Here is a 20,456-nt window from a genome sequence, read left to right as displayed (position 1 = left end):
GAAAGGGTGATGATAGGCTTTGAGTTTTAATGTGCAGGAGTATGTACCCCCTCCAATCAGGTGCTTTAAGTGCCAGCGGTATGGTCATGTAGCTGCAATTTGTAAAGGTAGTCAGAGATATGGTAAGTGTGGAGGTAACCAACGAATCTCTCACTAGAACCAGGAGATCAATGCTAGAATAGGAAAGGCCTCAGCAGTCATGTCCAAGCTCCACACCAGAGTATGGTCCAACAACAACCTCACCATTAGTACTAAAATGCAGGTGTACAGAGCTTGCATCCTGAGCACACTTCTCTACTCCAGTGAAACTTGGACAACCTACTCCGCTCAGGAAAGAAGACTCAACAGCTTCCATCTTCGCTGCCTCAGACGCATCCTCGGCGTCAGTTGGCAAGATAAATTCCCAAACACCGATGTGCTTGAGCACACAGGACTTCCATCTATCTACACGCTCTTTAGTCAACACCATCTTTGCTGGCTGGGCCATGTACGCCGCATGGATGACGGCAGAATACCTAAAGATCTACTGTACGGCGAGTTGTCAGAAGGCTCTAGATCTCGTGGCCGCCCAAGGCTCCACTTCAAAGATGCCTGCAAGCGCGACTTGAAATCCGCCGGGATCAGCATACAGTCTTGAGAGACCACTGCTGAGTCCAGAAGTTCTTGGAAAGCTGCCATTGCGAGCAGGACCAAAAAAGTCGAACTATTACATAGTGTCAACCAAAAGTGAAAGAGAGCAGCATGCAAGTCTTCCCGGCAAGATCAGGAACCATCTTTGTACATCTGTCCTTCTTGCCAAAGAGACTGCCATTCCTGCATCGGCTTGTTTAGCCATGCAAAGAAGTGCTAATCAAGGTGCATCCTATCGTCTCACGAGACGGAAGGTGGCCGACAACGACGAACCGTGAGTATGGCCAGTGCAGGGAGGGAGTGGTAAGAAAGTGTTGTAATTGCGGCTTGCAGCGGGGATCATACAGCTGCTTATGGCAGTTGTCCAGCGAGGAAAAAGGCTGCTGTTGTGCAGCAGGTTAGAGCAACTAAAAACCTCTCTTATGCTAAAACAGTGAAAGAAGTTGACAAGGAAAAAAGGCAAAATTAAACCATGATCAATTCAGAATGTTTAGTGCTATTTATAGCATATGTAATAAATTGCACTGAACAGGCTAAAAACAGGACAGAGAAAATCAGAATTATAGTGAAAGCTGCAGCAAAATTCTTAAATCTCACTAATTTATCTTGGGAAAAGATATATGCAGATCTGAATAGGTTGGGTGAACCCCCAGAGATGATATCTGCACTACCATTCATAAGTCAACCTTAGTGATCTTACAATAGAACGCTAGAAGTCTCATACCTAATGGTCAGGAATTTAAAGGTTTCATTCAAGATTTAAATGAAAAACCAGATGTGATCTGTGTTCAAGAATCCTGGTGAAAGAGTTCATTGGACTTTGTAATTAGGGGTTACTTGAGTATCAGGAGAGACAGGGTGGGGGGGTAATGGTAGAGGGTGTGTTACTTTTGTCAAGAGGGGACTACAATATAGAGAGCTAAAGAAAGGAGATGATCTGGAATATATAGAGTAGGTGTTGAGGTATGGACTAAAGAAGGGAGTGTGATAAATTTTTATAATCCATGTAACCAGATTGAGTTAGAGCATTTAGAAAAAATTTGGAGGGGTTTGGGTGAAAAGGTCATTTGGTGTGGGGATTTTAATGCTCACAGTTCACTCTGGGGAGATAAAAATGATTAAATGGTAGTATAATTGAAGAGTTTTTAGATTAAAAAGAGCTTGTATGTTTGAATGATGGTTCATATACAAGAACAGATGTAGCAAGAGGTAATGAGTCAGCTATAGACCTCACAATAGTTTCTCAAACTTTAGCTGGCAGATGTAGTTGGGAGGTATTAAATTACAGTACACTGGGTAGTGATCACTATCCTGTTGTGGTTCAGTTTGAGATAGAACTGATAAGAGATCAGGTGCTAAGAAATGGGAGATGGATTTTAAGGGAAGCAGATTGGGAAACCTTTTCAGTCATCAGTGAGAGCAGTCTAATGGGTATTGGAGCTAATGCCAGTGTTGACTCCATGTGCTATTCTGTTACAAACAACATAATTAGGGCTGCTGAACTAACCATTCCCAAGTCAAAGTCAGGTAGTAAGGGAAGGATTGTTCCTTGGTGGTCTGAGGAATGTAGTAGGGCTGTCAGGGACCGTAATAAAGCTTTTAGAACTTTAAAGCAAACTCTAAATTTTGGAAACTTGATTAAATACAAACAGTGTCAAGCTGTGGTGAGGCAAACAGTCAAGAATACAAAAAGGGAGTATTGGAAAAAGTTCTGTGATTCAGTAGAAAGAATTCAAAGTGTATGGAACATGATTAAGAAAATGAGAGGCAATGGGAGGGATTTTGAGTATCCAGTAATGATTGATGATCAAAGAGTTATTACAAATAGTAAAGATAAAGCTGAGGCCATAGCGAAGGTATTGGTAAAGGTGCATAGCTCAGAGAACTTCACTTATGAGAAAAGAGGAAGAGAAATGACAATAGGAAAGTACAGGGATGTTTTATTTGAAGAGACAGGAGATGGGGAAATTTTTAATACACCTTTCAACTTACAAGAACTGAATAGTGCATTAAAGAAAGTTGGAAAGTCTACCCCAGGGAAGGATATGATCTATTATGCAATGTTGGAGAATTTGACTGATAAAAGGAAGGAGGTGGTGTTGACCTTATTCAATAAAGGTGTGGACAGAAGGAGTCATCCCAGCAGAATGGAAGCAGTCTGTTATCATCCCTATTAGGAAACCTGGGAAAGATGCAAAGCACCCAAGTAACTACAGACCTATAGCATTAACTTCTCAAATGAGTAAAGTAATGGAAAGAATGGTTAATGACAGGCTGGTCTACTGGTTAGAAACTAGAAATCTATTACATAGCCACAAGAGTGGTTTTAGGAAGGGAAGGGGGACTATGGATCCAATAGTTGCCCTGGAGGACTCAATAAGGAAAGCTCAGGTTAATAAAGAGGCCATTTTGGCCATATTTTTTTGATGTTGAAAAGGCCTATGACATGGTCTGGAGAGAGGGTCTTCTTATTAAGTTGAAACAGATGGGAATTAAAGGAAGAATGTTCCAGTGGGTTAGAGACTTCTTATCTGGTAGGAGAATTATAGTTAAAATTCATGAAGAATTTAGTAATGAGTATATAGTTGAGAATGGTATGCCCCAAGGCAGTATTATCAGCCCAGTACTATTCTTGATCAAGATCAATTATGTTTTTAAAGATTTACAGAGATCAGTTAATGTTGCATTGTTTGCAGATGATGAGGCTATGTGGAAAAGGGGTAGGAATGTTAACTTTGTGAATAAGATGCAGCAGTTAGTGGATGCTGTCCAAAAGTGGGCCCTTGAATGGGGATTTAGAATTTCTATAGATAAGACTAAAACAGAATTTTTTACCAGGAGGATTATTCCTCTAGACTTAAAGCTGAAGATATCTGGTACAGAGTTAGAAAGAGTTGATTGCTTCAAATATTTAGGCCTATGGCTTGATAAGAGGCTAACCTGGTCTGTGCATAGACACAGAAGATGATTGAGAAATGTAAAAAAGTGTTAAATGTGATGCAATACTTGTGTGGGGTGGACTGGGGTGCAAATAGGCCAGCCTTGAAAACTATTTACATTAGCCTCATTAGATCTGTATTTGACTATGGGTGTGTGGCTTACAGATCTGCATCTAAGTCACTCTTAATGAAGTTGGATGTTATTCAACATAAAGCTTTGAGGTTATGTTGTGACGCTATGAAAACTACCCCAGTTAATGTAATTCAGGTTGAGATGGGTGAAATGCCTCTTCATATCAGGAGAGATTAGTTAACCCTAGTTTATTGGGCTAACCTTAGAGGGCAAAAGGAAGATCATATAAGTTATTCTTCTTTAATTCACTACCAAGAGAGAGATAAGTCTTAAGTTAGAAGCTTTGGGTGAATTATATCTCAGAAAGCAAGTGAAATGGGCCTCCAGTTGCTTAATGTGTGTCCATCAGTGTCTTATCCAGCTGTTCCATTGTGGCTATTGAGAGAGCCTCTAGTTGACCTAGACCTGTTAGAATTGAAAATGAATGAGGAAATCAACAGAGATATAGTTGAGTATCATATTAGAGATGTGTATGAAGATAAACTTGTGGTATTTACAGATGCATCAAAGTCAATAGAAGGTAAAGTTGGTGTTGCATTTGTAATACCTAGCCTCAAGATCTGTAAAAAAGAAAGATTGAATAATGATCTTGCAGTTTACACAGCTGAGCTAGTAGCTATTCTTATTGCCCTGTCCTGGGTTGAGAGCAACAGGCCAAGGAATGGGGTGCTAATTGCGTCAGACTCTGCATCTGCATTGATGAGCATCCAGAGTGCTATGTCTCAGTCCAGACAGGACATTGTTTTAGAAATTGTGCAGACGATAAGTAGACTATTAAACTCTGATACAAATGTCAGTTTTTTATGGGTCCCAGCTCATTTAGGAGTACGAGGTAATGAACTAGCTGATAAGAATGCTAAGAAGGCATGTGAATCTCCTGAGATCACTATGGATATTCATTATAGTAAATCTGAAATTAAAACGATAGTCAAGTCAAAGTCCAAGGAAAAATGGCAAAGTGACTGGAATAATGCTAACACTGGTAGGAAATACTACAGTATTCAAAGGTTTGTGGGCTGTACAAGACCAACTGCTAGATCCACTCACGAGGAAGATATCTCGAGGATGAGGTTTGGGCACACTGGTTTGGACAGTACTTTATTTCTTTTAAAAAAGCATGCTGATGGAAAGTGTAGTGTATGTGATGCTGCTGAGACCGTAGAGCATGTTCTAGAATACTGTAGGGAGTTTGACCAGGAGAGGCAGCAACTTATCCAAGAGCGAGAGGCAGAAAGTGTGCCTTTAAGAATAAATACAATTCTTCAGAAAAATTCAGGCGAAGTTTGCTTTAGGTTTTTGTTTCACTTCTTGGAAGAATCTGGTCTGATTAGAATAATTTAGTTTTTTTTTTTTTTTTAGTATTATTTCGATATCCAGACTCACACTCCATTTCGCTAGGTGGCGGTAATGCTTCCAAAAGTTGTTTGCCAACCGCCATTAAAAAGGAAGAAGAAGAAGGAGGTTGGGAGGATCCTGCAAGGCAGAAAACAGCTAGGCAGCAGATAGTCTGAAGCTATAAACATTCTTACTGCGTTTGATGATAAATTGACTTTTGGGACGAGGGGTTTTTTTTTCACACAAGTTTAACAGTGTTTTGAAAAATATCAGCTTATATGATGGTTTTTTGATTTTTTTTTTTTGTGGAATTATGGACGAGTGTAGTGGTGGTGGGGGAGAGGACGAGGCATTTAGGGAACAACTGGATAGCCTGTGGATTAACTCTAGGACGAATGCTAACCAGAAGCAGGGACAGGGGAAAAGATCTTTAGAATCGGATGAGGAAGACAGGGTTGTGAGAAGGAGTGTGTGGCAGGAGAATGAATTAAAAGTAGTTGTAAGGTTCAAGGAAGGGTATGACATTGGTAAAGTTGGTTTGATTTCTTTAACAAATGGATTGAAGAAGGTGTTGGAAGAAATAGAGAGGGTGTATCCAATGTGGGGTGGGAGACTGCTCATCCAGTGTAAAAATAGTGGCCAGAGGGATAAGGCGCTGAAATTAGTCAATTTGCAAGTTGGATGTGAGCGAGGTTAGGGTGTTTGGAGAGCGGGGAGTGAAAGGGGTTATATCAGGGATTCCCCTGGGCGAGAAATTGGATGAGCTTAAGAAAGCCATTAAAGAAGGGACGGTATTGAGCTTGAAAAGATTACAAGCAAAGCGAAATGGTGAAAAGGTGGACAGCACGACTGTCCTCCTGGAGTTTAAGGAGAGAGTGCTACCGGAGAGAGTAATGGTGGGATACATGAGTTTTTACGTGCAGGAATATGTCCCTCCTCCAGTCAGGTGCTACAAATGTCAGAGATATGGGCACATAGCAAAAGTCTGTAAAAGGAAGCCACGATGTGGGAAGTGTGGAGGTGAGCATGAATATGGACAATGTGGGGATAGTGAAATCAGGAAATGCTGTAACTGTGGGGGGGACCATGCGGCAGCGTATGGTGGATGCCCAGTCAGGAAAAAGGCAGTAGTAATTCAACAGGTGCGATCCTTTAGGAACCTGTCTTATGCTGAAGCGGTTAAGGTCGTTCACAGTGAGGGGAAAGAGGGAAGTCAGAAGGAAGTACGTGCGTAGGGTATGTTAAAAGAATCAGAAGGAAAGAGCAAGGGGGGGGGTTGATATCCCCTGAGGAATTGATACTGTTTATAGCATATGTGGTTAACTGCTCTGATGATTTGAAAAGCAAGACAGATAAAATTAAGATGATAGGTAAAGCTGCTTCCAAATTCCTTAATATAGGGAACGTATCTTGGGAAAGAATACAAGTAGCATTGGCTCAGAGTGAGATGAATGAAAAGTCACAACCATTACTGTAATACCTTTTTTAATATTCCAGTGGAACGCTAGAAGTCTTGTGGCAAATGGACAGGAGTTAAAAGGATTCATACAGGATATGGAGCATAAGCCAGACATTATATGCATACAGTACAAGAAACATGGTTGAAGCCGTTGCTGGAATTTGTTATAAAAGGGTATACAACTGTGAGAAGAGACAGGGGGGAAGGTAATGGAGGTGGATGTGCTACATTTGTGAGAAGGGGAACACAGTATAGAGAGTTGAAGAAGGGTGATGAACAAGAATACATCATAGAAGTATGGACAGGAATGGGCAGTGTTAAGGTCATAAACTTCTATAATCCATGCAGGCAGCTGAAGGTGGAACAGCTAGAGGAAGTCTGGGAAAATGTAGATGGTAAGGTGATATGGTGTGGGGATTTTAATGCACATAGTGCCAGGCATGCAAACTGGTCAGGGGTGAAAAAGGTGAGAAGGATGCACGGGGACACGGCACGCGCGCAAAAGTACATTTCATAGTCTACGTTACAAAAAAAATTGCAACCAGTGACATCTTGAATTTAATACAGTACAAAATAACTTTCCATAAACATGTCTTAATAAGTTACTGTTGAGTGGCCGGTAAATTGTACCATTTATTTGTCAGTGGCCGGTAAAGTTTGATATTTTGTGAAGTTAATTTTCACCCCTGTGTACAACACAGTGGGCTATTTACAAAAAGGTATATATTACTGCCTGTGCTATCTAACAGACCTACCCCAGAGGACACACCTGGCCAATCCCTGTCTGTCAATTTTCTTAAAGACATCACCTATGTGAAATCAGGGGCGGATCTAGAAAAATATTTATGGGGTGGCAAGAGGGGGGCAGGAATTTTTGAGGGGTGGCAACGTATTACAGACATGTGTATATATACTGAATTTAATCACAGTTTGACGACAAATAGTATGTACACACTACAAAAGGGCACAGACTGCCATTTACAAACTCATACAGATAAACTTAATCTCATGCTTTTATTGTTCACGAAGAACACACATTCTCAGATGAGGTCTATACCGTTTCTGGACAGTTTTATACTGTATATGCAAAAGAACAGACACTAAAAAACAACAATAACAACACTGCTTCAAGTTCAGCATGATTTAAACCATTTACACCAGTGTCACATTTTATAGTTTTTTTTCCTCACGCTTTGTAAAGGCTCACCAGTGAGCATAACATGAACTTGTCATGCCTACAACAGCTGAATGCGGCGATTTCCATGTTGCTCAGCAAAACGCTTCACAAATTTATCAAGATCTAATGCTTTTGTGCGCTTTGATTCAATGCTGAGTACAGCCAAACTTGATAGTCTCTTTTCTGTCATAGTCAACCGCAAATAAGTCTTTATGAGCCTGAGAGATGAAAAACTTCGTTCACAGGATGCACTGCTCACAGGCAAGACAACCGCTATTTTACACAACCTGAACAACTCAAAAAAAAAACATCATCTTGGTATGGGTCCAAAAACAGTGAACTCCATGAGAGTGGTAGGACTCTCCTGTTCCCCCTTTTTTCTGTCTAGTACTCTCCTCGTCTGATGTAACTCATGTTTAAGATCCTCAATATTTGAATCATAAGCTTCAGCCAATAGCAATGTTTTCCTTCACAGACGGTGAATCAATATTAACTTTTGTGGCCGACTTTACACAAAACTAATGTCAGACCTAGCTAACATTAGGCCAAAAAAAAAAAAAAAAAAAAAGTGTTTCAGGTAACATGAAATACTAAAATAAGGTCGGTAGGTAGGAAATTTTTTTTCTTAATTTGTTTTATTTTGTTCGAAAAAATTAACAAAAATTAACACAGAACTCTATCTTACAAAATAGTATTTTGGCACAGAATCCTTTATACCACACATCATAATAAAATAAGTGTTTTAAATCTTTAAACGAATAAAAAAAATATCGCAAGAGTTCGAGTTATGATCTGCGGAAGCGTATTGCTGCCACACTCAAAAAAAAAAAATTGGCTTAGACTCAAGTAATTACGTGAAAAGATATTGTTAACAGAGTTATCACGTTTTTACAATATATTTATCATGTAATAACATCACGTAATTTCATGATACGAAATTATCACGTTATTTCATGATATTTCCATGTGATAATGTGAAAACACCTTATCAAGAAATAACGTGAAAATATGGTTTAACGTCCTAGGCTAGGCTACTTCCATTAAAAGCAGACGGCCTCGCCTAGCCTACTGTAGAACTTGGGTCGAGCAAAAACATGGCTGAATCCTGAATGACTCCTATTTGTATAAATAGGGGACTACATAGGCGGCAAAATGTAGTGTTTTTCCCTGCCATGGAAGTGCACTTGTATACTGAAGAGGAAGCAATTTGCATTACAGCCAGGAGGGCTGATAGAAGTGGCAAAACATTTTACTTTTTATCGTTTCTTTCACAACTTGAATGCGTTGAAACAAAAAATTATGACAAACTAACGCCACTTACACTAAAATATCGAGGGAAATTTGTAATAAAAATTTACGGTCGGCAATTTCGACGCGGAAATTCTCGATCGGTCGGGTTACCGGAAACACACTTTTTTTTTGGCCTTACATGTATAGTTAGCTAAATAACCTTCTCCAACCTGATTTTTATCCTCTCAAAATCAGCATCGCAACTATACTAGCACTGTTCATTCATTATAATTTCATTTTTTGATAGATAGTTAATCAGCTTTTACCCCTTTCCTCCCGTGTCTCCTTTCCTCGCGACTCCTGGCTCCCTCGCTTCGCGCCTCTCAATTTTCCAAAACGCCAGAGATTGGTTGTCATCTCGTGCTGCATTCGCCACAGTCGGTCCGGACATTGGAAATTCGCGCACGTAAATGTCAAATTGGCCGTAATTTTTCTTTGAATTCGTCGCTGCCAACTGGGGTAGCAGCAGGGGTGGCAAGGCTTTCTTTTAGAGTGGCATATGCCACCCCGGTAGATCCGCCCATGGTTATTCACCCCCGAGCGCGCTGGAAACTGTTCCATTGGTATTCAGATTCAGTCGCGAGATGAGGTTGCCAGATCTCTCTATAAAAAGGTGACTTTGCGGTCTGAATCTGTGGAATATTCGTAAGCGAGGACTGGCAACCAGCAGTGGGTTGTGCACCAGCTGATCAGAACTCCAATGGAAAAGAAGCGTGTTAGTAACTGTTTATCTTGATTGGCTGTAACCTTGTAAGTGAAATGTTTGGCAACAATAGCGTTGTAGCCTGCCTACCCCCCCCCCCCCCCCCCCAAAAAAAAAAAAAAACTCTTCGGATCTACACGATTCACACAAGTGACCTATTTTGGGACCAAAACGGCGAATTTCGCCGAAAGGTGAGGAGTTTGCATGTGTGTAGTGCAATCTGGGGAAATAGGGATGACCATAATGGTAGGGTGGTGGAAAGTTTCATGGAGGACAGGGGGCTGGTGTGTCTCAATGATGGTACAGGCACAAGGATAGATGTGGTGAGGGGCTCAGACACAGCGATAGACTTAACCATAGTCACAAGTGCAATAGCACATAAATTTAGTTGGCAGGTGCACACGGAAAGTGGTATAGGTAGTGACCACTTCCCTATAATGGTCAGTGTGGTTCTGGAGGTGGAGAGGGTAGATGAAGTAAGAGATGGGAAGTGGGTCTTAGGAAAAGCAGACTGGGACAAATTTGGGGAGTTAAGTGATCAAGGGCTGGTAAATATTGATATGCGCCAAAGTGTTGAAGGGTTATGCCTTAGTATTTGTGGCAGTATTATAGGTGCAGCACAAAGGGCTATTCCTATGACAAAGCCAAAAGGTCTGACTAAAATAGTGCCATGGTGGACTAAGGAATGCAGTGAAGCCATTAAACAAAGAAACAAGGCTTTTAGAATTTTAAAAAAGACACATAATTACCAGTGTCTGATAGAGTATAAGAGGTCTCAAGCCCAGGTAAGAAGAGTGATTAAGAGGACAAAGAAGGAGTATTGGAGACAGTTCTGCAGTTCTCTTGGGCGCTGTGAGGGAATTTTTAATGGATGAACATTATTATTCTCTGTGTTTCTGTATGTTGAGCTCAAGTGGCCTATACTGAGAAAGATGTTTTTTCCTATGTTGTAATCGCTTTTCTGTGGCCTTCGTGGTAATGAGCAGGGTGCTTGAGTTCAACCTAGCTTGCATCTTCTCATGATGTAACCACCTTTCCTGACCTTGGGGGTGATAAGCAGGGTGCCTGAGTTCTGATAACTACCCATCCGCCCGAACGCCAGGTGCACGCTCTAACAAAGCTTCATAGAAAATCTTGAGCCAATCACGTGAAGATGCAAGCAGTAAGCAAATGCCTTTAGAGTATAATAGATAGCAGCCACAAAAACACAACTCAGAGAGCGCGCGCGTACTCTCACATCACTAGAGGTGATGCTTAATTTTCTTTCTTTCTTATATACCTTTGTATGATTTACTTTAATAAATGACTGAAAAGACGACTGTTAAGCGTTCTGAAGTGTTTATTAGAAATTTCCATTACAATTTGGCGTCCCCTGGGTGGGCCCTATGCGTCTGATCCTCGGACGACGGAACACTCCCAAGGCTACGGTGTGGAGCTGAGAACTCGGACGAGAGACCAGACCGTCAGGGCTCACCGAACCAGTAAGTGATAACTTTGCATTCTTGTGTAAAGAAATTAGTGGAAACAGTATTTAAAATGATATAAGAGACGGACAGAAGTTTGTCCGAGCTCAGGAGGACTGCTAAACTGTGGTACCATCAATATGTTTGCAGACAACGGATAAAACACAATTTTGAGACAATAAACTGCGAGTAGTTTATTGGGTTGTGTAAGAGAATTATCCGCCTAAGTGACGACTGGGTAATCGCTCGCCTACTTGAGGAGGGGAAGTACGGGTGCGTGTTTCGACGGATTCACGTTCAGCGATTCGTGGGAATTGAATCTTGCTCCCTTTGTTCTGTGTGAACAACTGGCCCGTCTGGGGAACGGGATAGAGAGGTTCGATCGCGAAAACGCAAAGACACACCGGTGTGCACGCAAAATATTGATGAATTAACAGAGTACTGTCCTCCTCCAAATTCTGAAACAGAGAAACAGATTTTGTACACATGCGCGAGTTGTCTTTGAGGTTGTTGTGTTAAATGATACCTACTGTACTTTGGTTTAAGGCAAATGTCAGATAAATTGTTTACTAATAAGAACACACCTAAAAGATTGTGTCGCATTTTTGGACATAGTCCAACCTGTTCTTTTTGTGATCCTGATAAAGAAACTCAGCCGCTATTGTCACAGCCTATTAATATAACGGTGTACAATGGGGAACAGAAGCAGCAAGTTAGAGAAAGGAAAGGAAGGAGCAGGTAAGCCTGAAGCTACATGTGCTATAGTAAGAAGTGGCTGTTCCTATGACAGCCCAAGCATCCAGTTTATGAAAACCTCGTATGGCGAGGATTGTTTGGCACAGTTTGACATATGGGTAAAGGACTTAGGATTCCCTGAGAAGGGCAGTTTTAGTCCCAGGCAGATAGGACAGTTAGAAGAAAAGTTGAAACAGAAGGAAAAAGAAGAGTCTGCAGATAATGTTAAGTTCTTAGGGGACTGGAGGGCGTTTTCTGCATGGAAAGAAGAAACACTTAAGAGAGAGTACAAAAGAGAGAAACGACAGGCAGGGCTCTCACCCTCTTCTCAGTGTTTGAAATTTCAGATGGACCCTGACCTGGAGTCTGCCCCACCACCCCAACACACACTGCCTCTTCAGCAAGGCGGAGCATCATTCCCACAAGCGCCTCACCCACAGAGAAGGGGAGAAGTTGAGACGAAGGAAAAAACTGAGCCTCTGGAATCTCCTCCAGCCTACCAGCCGCCTCCAGCATCAGCACCTCCCCTCGCTTCTCCATCACACACGAGATCCGGTCTTACATATGGCGATGGAAAAGATACTCTCCTGGACCTGACCACGTGCTCACCAGTGGGTCCACAAGGCCATAATCTAAAGTCTGAAGTCCTTCATCTTCCAATGGTGGAAGTGGCTGGAGCTGGTGGCGTGCTTTTAGTCCACAGACCCTGGACGACAGCGGACATGAAGGAAAGCATGGCTTCTCTTCCCAATGTGAGAGAGGTAGGAGGAAAGACATTTGGTAATGAGCTGTTGATATTTTGCAGAGAATTCCGACCGACCACCCATGAACTTCGCCGCCTACTCATGGTCAAGATGGGTATAGATTGGAGCAAAGTTTCCAAAGATTGGCCGGAAGCTGACCAGCGAATGACTACACCAGACTGGAGTGCAGTTGGCAATAGTGAGTATAGAGATACCATCACTGCTCTCTGTGCTCGTCTGGATAGTGCTTTTCCTTTGAACATAGACATGACTAAGATCAGTATGTGTAAGCAAGAAGATGGAGAAGGGGTGTCAGCATTTCTCACCCGTCTCACTGCTGTGCATGAGAAACACAGTGGCCTGACCAGACCCGCGACCCTGGCTGGAGTGGAAGGCACTCCTGAGGTCTGGGAAGCGCACCTGCGGAACAGTTTCATGAGCGGTATGGATCCAGCAGTGGCCAAGTTAGTAAAGCAGCTCTGTCTCCTGTGGGAAACCACCAGTCTCACCAAGATCGAGCAGTACGCTGTGCATGCAGAAAAGCTGCTGAAGGAGAAGACAAAGTCGACACAGAGACCAAGACCTACACGCCGCCACTCTCACTCTTTTCCAGATGGTTCAGCCTGGAGAAGGAGGAAGAGGAAGAGGTCGAGGTAGGGGCCGAGGCGGGACGACCTGGGGCGACCCGTCCTGGATTAAAGGCGTAACCTGCTACAACTGCAATCGGAAGGGACACATTGCTCGAAATTGTCTCCACAGAAGCAGCCAGAAGCCTTGTGAGGAGTACAGCAAAGCAGACTGATGGGCGGACTCCGGGAACGGGCCCCACACAGAGAACAGGGGAGGTAACACACACACACCTGATGATACACATACACATGGACAGGAGCATTCACATAACGTTAAACACATTAGTAGCAGCACCTGCATGCAACAGCAAGATTACACAGAAACGCCCGATATACCAGTCCAAATAAATACACCTGAAGTTGCATTAAGTTTGTTAAAATACACAACTACTCCCTTGTATGCCCCTCACTGTGTGTGGGCATGTGTTAACCTTTTTAGTAGATTCTGGAGCAGCACACTCAGTGATACAACATGGGGTACTTCCAGTAGACCCACCGCTCAGCTCAAATTCTATTCAGACAATGGGCATCTCAGGACGACCTGTAACCGAAACTTTCTCAGTCAACCTCCCGTGTGAAAGCGAGGGAGGAATAGTTACGTCCCACTCATTTCTCATCTCACATACATGTCCAGTAAATTTGTTAGCACGTGATTTAATGTGCAAATTAGGAGTAAATTTCATGTCCACTCCAGATGGGCTAACCATTGAAGTAAGTGAAATGTGCGGTGTGCAGTATGGGTTTGGAAGCCCCCTGTATGTGTATGTCTGGCGGCTCTGCTCAGATCAGCTCACACAAACTCCAAAACACCTTGTACAGCTCGCACGCTTGAACACCTCATCAGTTGACACAGATTATATGAAAGAGGAAGATTTGCATTGTACAGCACATGTTCACCAAGGGCAAGATGTAGAGTTTGAAAAGACTTGGTTTGCAGACCCCCACACGTGTGAAAGATTGACCCTCAAAACTACATATTGGTCTAAACATTATTGTGCTGTGCAGGTCCATTTTACTCGTTGTCCAAACAGCTGCATCAATGCTAATCGCAGTGTTCTCAAACATGTTATGCACGGCCTCAGAACAGAGGACTCTGAGGTTGACTGCTGCCAACATGATTTCTTTGACATCATTGATTCTATACCCCATGTCTCATTAGCAAAACCGCGAGCCGCCCATTGGAGAGACGTGGGGAAGTGGGTCAAGAAGTGTGCAGCCAATGACAATGAATGGTCCCAAACAGAGGACCCTAGTGTGCTGTTTTGTCAAAGGCTTGGGGTCTACAAGCAAAGTCAGGCTGTGTGTGTGCATGTTAAGCGCAGCGTAATACTAGCCACTGATGACCAGGGTCCTGGAGACCCCAGCCGTAGTGGCCTGTTTGTCTCTGTTTCCACAGGCATAACTCCAGCAGAGGTGCACCCCAAATTGGCGGGAGTTCCAAATTCCGTTTGGGCAAAGGGTAAACATGATGTGGGCCTAATAAAGAATGCTGAACCAGTGGTGATCACCCCCAAATCGGATTTCAGGCCTAGGCAGACCCAGTATCCACTCAAACCAGAAGCAATTGCAGGTATAAAACCAGTCTTTGATTCGTTGCTGAAGGCAGGTGTAATTGTCCCTTGCCCGGACTCTCCAGTGCGCACTCCTATTTTTCCAGTTAAGAAGGCAAGAAAATCGTCTCAGCCCGATGAGTGGAGGTTTGTCCAAGATCTGCAAGCAGTCAATGCTGCGGTTGTTCCGCGCGCACCTGACGTCCCTAACCCATACACCATTTTGGGCCAGGTGCCCGCTGACAGTAAGTGGTTTTCAGTGGTGGATCTAGCAAATGCGTTCTTTTCTATTCCTATACATAAAGACAGCCAGTATTGGTTTGCCTTTATGTATGATGGTCGTCCATACACTTTCACTCGTTTGTGCCAGGGTTACTGTGAGTCCCCAACCATATACAACCAGTGCCTTAGAGACAGCCTCGCTTCGTTAACTTTGTCACCGAGATCAGCTTTGCTGCAGTATGTTGACGATTTAATGATTTGTGCCCCAACTAAAGCTCAATGTGAGGATGACACCATAACGCTACTGCGACACCTCGCTAAGGAAGGTCATAAGGCTAGCCTCACAAAATTACAGTTTGCAAAACAGAAGGTGCATTTCTTGGGGCATGATATCACAGGGGCGGGAAAAACGCTGTCTGCGGACAGAGTCTCAGCTATTCAGAAAATTCCCAAGCCGATCACTGTGAAACAAGTTTTGTCATTTTTGGGTATGTGTTCCTATTGCAGAGCATTCATTCCGAATTATTCCATCCTGGAAAGTCCAGTGAGAGAGCTCGTGCACGGTTCGTCCCTCACTGCTTCATCACCTGTCGTATGGACACCAGAAGCTGAAGAAGCATTCCTGGCCCTAAAAGGCGCCCTGCAGACCACACCCACACTGGGACTGCCTGATCCCAATAAACCATTTGTTCAAACTGTAGATGAAAAGAAGGGCTTTATGACCTCTGTTCTTTTGCAGAAACACGGGGATAGATTGAGACCTGTAGCTTACTTCTCCAGCAGGCTGGATCCAGTGGCGGCTGGACTTCCTGTTTGCCTGCGTGCAGTTGCTGCAGCTGAAAAGGCGGTAACTGCCTCCAGAAATATTGTGGGGTATTCTAACCTCACCCTTTTGGTCCCACATGCTGTCTCCCTGCTTCTGTTGGAGAAAAAGACGTCACATTTGTCAGCACAGAGATGGTTGAAGTATAACACAGTCATACTTGATATGCCTAACATCACTGTGAAACGTTGTACTGTTCTGAATCCTGCCTCTCTTCTCCCTACAGAGGACGATGGAGAGCCACATGACTGTGTTGCTCTCACTAACGATTTTTGTTCCCCCAGGGCAGACTTAAAGAGCGACCCTTTGGAAAATCCAGACATGATCCTCTATGTGGATGGTTCAGCCTCCAGAGACCCAGAGACGGGAAAGAACAAAGTAGGTTTTGCCGTAGTCTCAGATCACGAGGTCCTCAAGGCGTCACGTCTGCCCTCGAACCTGTCGGCGCAGGCTGCAGAGCTCTGTGCCCTCATTGAGGCATGCAAATTGGCGGCAGGGCAATCTGTCAATATTTTTACGGACAGTAGGTATGCATTTGGCGTTGTGCACGATTTTGGCACCATTTGGAAACATAGAAATTTTCTCACTAGCACAGGATCTCCCATTGCACATCATAAATTGGTCTCTGAGTTGTTGGATGCTGTTCTACTCCCTAGAGCTATTGCTGTGTGTAAGTGTGCTGCCCATACTAACAATACTGATCTTGTGTCTCAAGGGAATGCCAGGGCGGACGCGGCAGCTAAGTGTGCAGCCTCGGCTTCCAGTTCACCCTCTAACCTTGCCTTTCCTCAGGTTTCTACCCCTTGTTTACAGCTAGCGGACCTTCAGAGCACTGCCACCCAGGACGAGAGACGAGTCTGGAAACAGGCAGGCTGTATCCTTGCAAACTCGGTCTGGGTTTGTCCCTCGGGCCGTCCCTGTCTACCAAAATACATGTTCCCTTTCTATGCAAAATTGGCACATGGGCTCACCCATGTGTCAAAAGGGGGGATGGTAGCAGAAGTAACAAAGAGATGGTTCACAAAGGGGTTTTCAAATTATGCTGCAAAATTTTGCAAGCAATGCTTGATATGTGCACAACATAATGCAGGTCAAGGTATCAGACTAACTCAAGCAGCACACCCAATACCAGACAAACCATTTGATCACCTCCAAATGGACTTTATTGAACTGACACCTAGTGAAGGGAAAAGGTACTGCCTGGTAATAGTTGACATGTTTTCAAAATGGGTAGAAGTATTCCCCACAGCTAAACAAGACTCAGAGGCAGTAGTCAAAGCACTCCTGAGAGATGTAATTCCTAGGTGGGGTATACCTAGCAAAATCTCAAGTGACAATGGAACACCCTTTGTTAATGCAGCCCTAAAGAAAATAGGAGCATTCCTAGGGATAGACCTGAAACAACATTGTGCCTATCATCCTGCCAGTGCAGGAGCAGTAGAGAGGGAAAATGGGTCACTTAAAAATAAACTAAGCAAAGCTTGTGCAGAAACAGGGCTAGGATGGACAAAGGTCCTCCCTGTAGCACTCACACAAATGAGGATGCAAACTAGGCCTAAACATGGGTTAAGCCCATTCGAAATTCTGTTTGGACGAGTACCCAACACGGGGATAGGGCTAGCTCAAGGAACACTGCCGGACACCACACTGTGTGATGATGCAATGTTGAATTACTGTGCAACGTTGTCCTCTGCTTTGAAATCTATCCACAAACAGGTAAAAGAAGCACTTCCCAAACCCGCTGAGGGACCTCTGCACGATCTACAACCAAGGGGATTGGATCGTGGTGAAGGATTTCCGACGAACCAAGTGGAACAAGCCACGGTGGAACGGCCCATTCCAGGTCCTGCTCACGACCCCAACGGCAGTGAAAGTCACAGGCAGAGTGACGTGGATCCACGCTAGCCACTGCAGGAGGGTTCCTGAACCGGCTAAGCAGGAGGGAAAAGAAGGCCTAAGTGACCCAGATGCTGACTAAAGCTCGAGGAGAAAGAAGTGTTAATTAAGTACATCTGAGGACAGAACCCCAACCATAAGGTGGGACAAGTGGTAACCCGAGACTCAGGAGGAGAGATAAGCGATTATCATTCAGAAGGTGCCTTACATGACCGCTTTCCTGCTTTGATCTAAACCACGTGGCGAGCAAGTTCCACGGGACTGAGCGTGACAGCACAGTTACGCTGTTGCACCCTCAATAGAGAAGAGTATTTAGTATCTAGTCAGTAAAACTCGTTTCAGAAGTCCCGAGTTTCTCCAAGCTCCGGTGAGGTGGGACGAGGGCTGATAGGGCATGCTCGCCCTCTGAGCACCAATACACGTCAAGAAGGGCAAGGGTTAACTCGGAGACCCAGTTAACACAAAATGAAGGGGGTAAATCATTATAAACTAGGTCCAGTTGTGGGCCTGAGTATCTTGATCCTAATGGGGCTCATGGGAGGATTCGTGTGGTGGTCGATACAGGGAACCCAGACTGACACAGAATCAAGACGAGGGAGACATCCAACTCATAATTTGTATTGGCAGTATGCTAATTTCACAGCTAAACAAGCTAACAGGTCAAATTGTCTAGTTTGCTCAACTCTGCCACACACCGTTACACAACCATTCGTGTTCGAGATCGCCAACACAACGGATGAAGACACTGCGCAAGCATGGCGAGCTGTGATGGAAGCTGTCTGCAATGATGTAGAAGACTGTAGTGTCATGTATCAAGGTGGGGGAGACGACCCAAGGGTAGAAATTAGTGTAAATGAATTAGGAAAGGGGATAAATTATACCTTATGCGCAGGGCGAAAGGGTGATCCAAACTCAAACCTCGTAGGGAAGGTCAAGGAAACTAGGTGTTCAACCATTTGCACTGTGCAGGGTTCAGTCCCAAATCCAAATGTGACTTGCACAGGACGAAGTGGCACTCTGTACAAGCAAGGCAGAAAAGCGATAACAGGAAGTGACTTAGGACCAGGAGGGAATCTAACTCAGTTAGCGGGTCCAACCTTCTATTACCCAGGCTGGCAGTGGAAGTGTGGTCACTATGTGTATAACTTTCTTCCGGTAGATTGGAAAGGCACGTGTGCTCTGATCCAATTAGATGCCCACCTAATAATAGCAACCCCTGAGACGAGTGGCAGACGACGCAGAAGTGTCGGCGATGATTTTCCTCCTCCGGAACATCAGCTGCAACCCAAGGTGAAGAAATTCTTTCAGGCACTGTTTCCACAGTACGGGATAACACAACTCTGGAATGAACTTGAGGTGGTGCATTATAGGCTGGCGCAGTTTGTGAATTCAACCATAGAGGCCATGGAGGGTGTGAGAACTGAATTGACCGCACTCAGATTAATGACGACACAGAATCGCATGGCCCTCGACATCCTTTTGGCAAAGGAAGGTGGAGTGTGTGTCATGATAGGAGAACACTGTTGTACGTACATTCCTGAAAACGACGGAAATCATGGTAACATCACTGAGGCACTGAACAAGATGCGCAAGGTTGCTGAACAATTACGAGCAGACGAACATGGAGGAGACAAAGACAGCTGGTGGCATTGGTTTAGTGGATGGAAGACCCTAATTCTATCCACCATACCGGTCCTGGGCTTAGTGATTCTGATGCTATGTTTGCTCCCTGTTCTCTGTCAATGTTGTATGTCTGTGTTTCAGAGGCAGCTGACAAATATCGGTTACCAGATGGTGAAAATAGACTCCGATGACTTGCCTGACTGGCCTCCAAACTCACACGAAGACTATAACCCACCGTTCCATGACATCAGCACAGTTGAAATGAAATTGGTCCTGACTTAAAACACTTTCATTATGATTGTTTCCTGTTCTATTATTCCTGATCTATGTATATGGCTTGCTAGCATTTATTTAAGATGTCTATGTCTTATAAAAACAGCCTTAGCATTATCCTTGTACACTCAATGACGTGTTAAGTCGAATCTCTCTGAGAACTCTTATCACTGAAACTGTGTACAGTTCTTTTCTTTCCTTTAGCAATTTATCCTATAGGATAAAAAGGGGGGAATGTGAGGGAATTTTTAATGGATGAACATTATTATTCTCTGTGTTTCTGTATGTTGAGCTCAAGTGGCCTATACTGAGAAAGATGTTTTTTCCTATGTTGTAATCGCTTTTCTGTGGCCTTCGTGGTAATGAGCAGGGTGCTTGAGTTCAACCTAGCTTGCATCTTCTCATGATGTAACCACCTTTCCTGACCTTGGGGGTGATAAGCAGGGTGCCTGAGTTCTGATAACTACCCATCCGCCCGAACGCCAGGTGCACGCTCTAACAAAGCTTCATAGAAAATCTTGAGCCAATCACGTGAAGATGCAAGCAGTAAGCAAATGCCTTTAGAGTATAATAGATAGCAGCCACAAAAACACAACTCAGAGAGTGCGCGCGTACTCTCACATCACTAGAGGTGATGCTTAATTTTCTTTCTTTCTTATATACCTTTGTATGATTTACTTTAATAAATGACTGAAAAGACGACTGTTAAGCGTTCTGAAGTATTTATTAGAAATTTCCATTACAGGCGCACAACTCCTATTGAACAAGTGTGGGGAATGATTAAGAAGATGAGGGGTAACAGAAGGGAATATGAATACCCAGTAATGGTGGAA

General features: G+C 43.7%; 1 protein-coding gene across 1 annotated transcript; it reads left to right on the top strand.

Moving 5' to 3' along the window:
- Positions 1 to 13,635: 13,635 nt before the first annotated feature.
- LOC132867664 (uncharacterized) lies at positions 13,636 to 20,325 on the top strand. The gene is made up of 2 exons (XM_060900633.1): positions 13,636 to 14,806; positions 14,894 to 20,325. The coding sequence occupies exons 1-2, from the start codon at positions 13,636 to 13,638 to the stop codon at positions 17,734 to 17,736; spliced, it is 4,014 nt and encodes a 1,337-aa protein (XP_060756616.1). The 3' UTR covers positions 17,737 to 20,325.
- Positions 20,326 to 20,456: the final 131 nt, after the last annotated feature.

Source organism: Neoarius graeffei, chromosome 19 (assembly GCF_027579695.1).
Source record: "Neoarius graeffei isolate fNeoGra1 chromosome 19, fNeoGra1.pri, whole genome shotgun sequence".
Taxonomy (NCBI): Eukaryota; Metazoa; Chordata; class Actinopteri; order Siluriformes; family Ariidae; genus Neoarius; species Neoarius graeffei.
The sequence above is the reverse complement of the archived record's forward strand: the minus strand, read 5'-3'. Positions and strand labels throughout refer to the sequence as shown.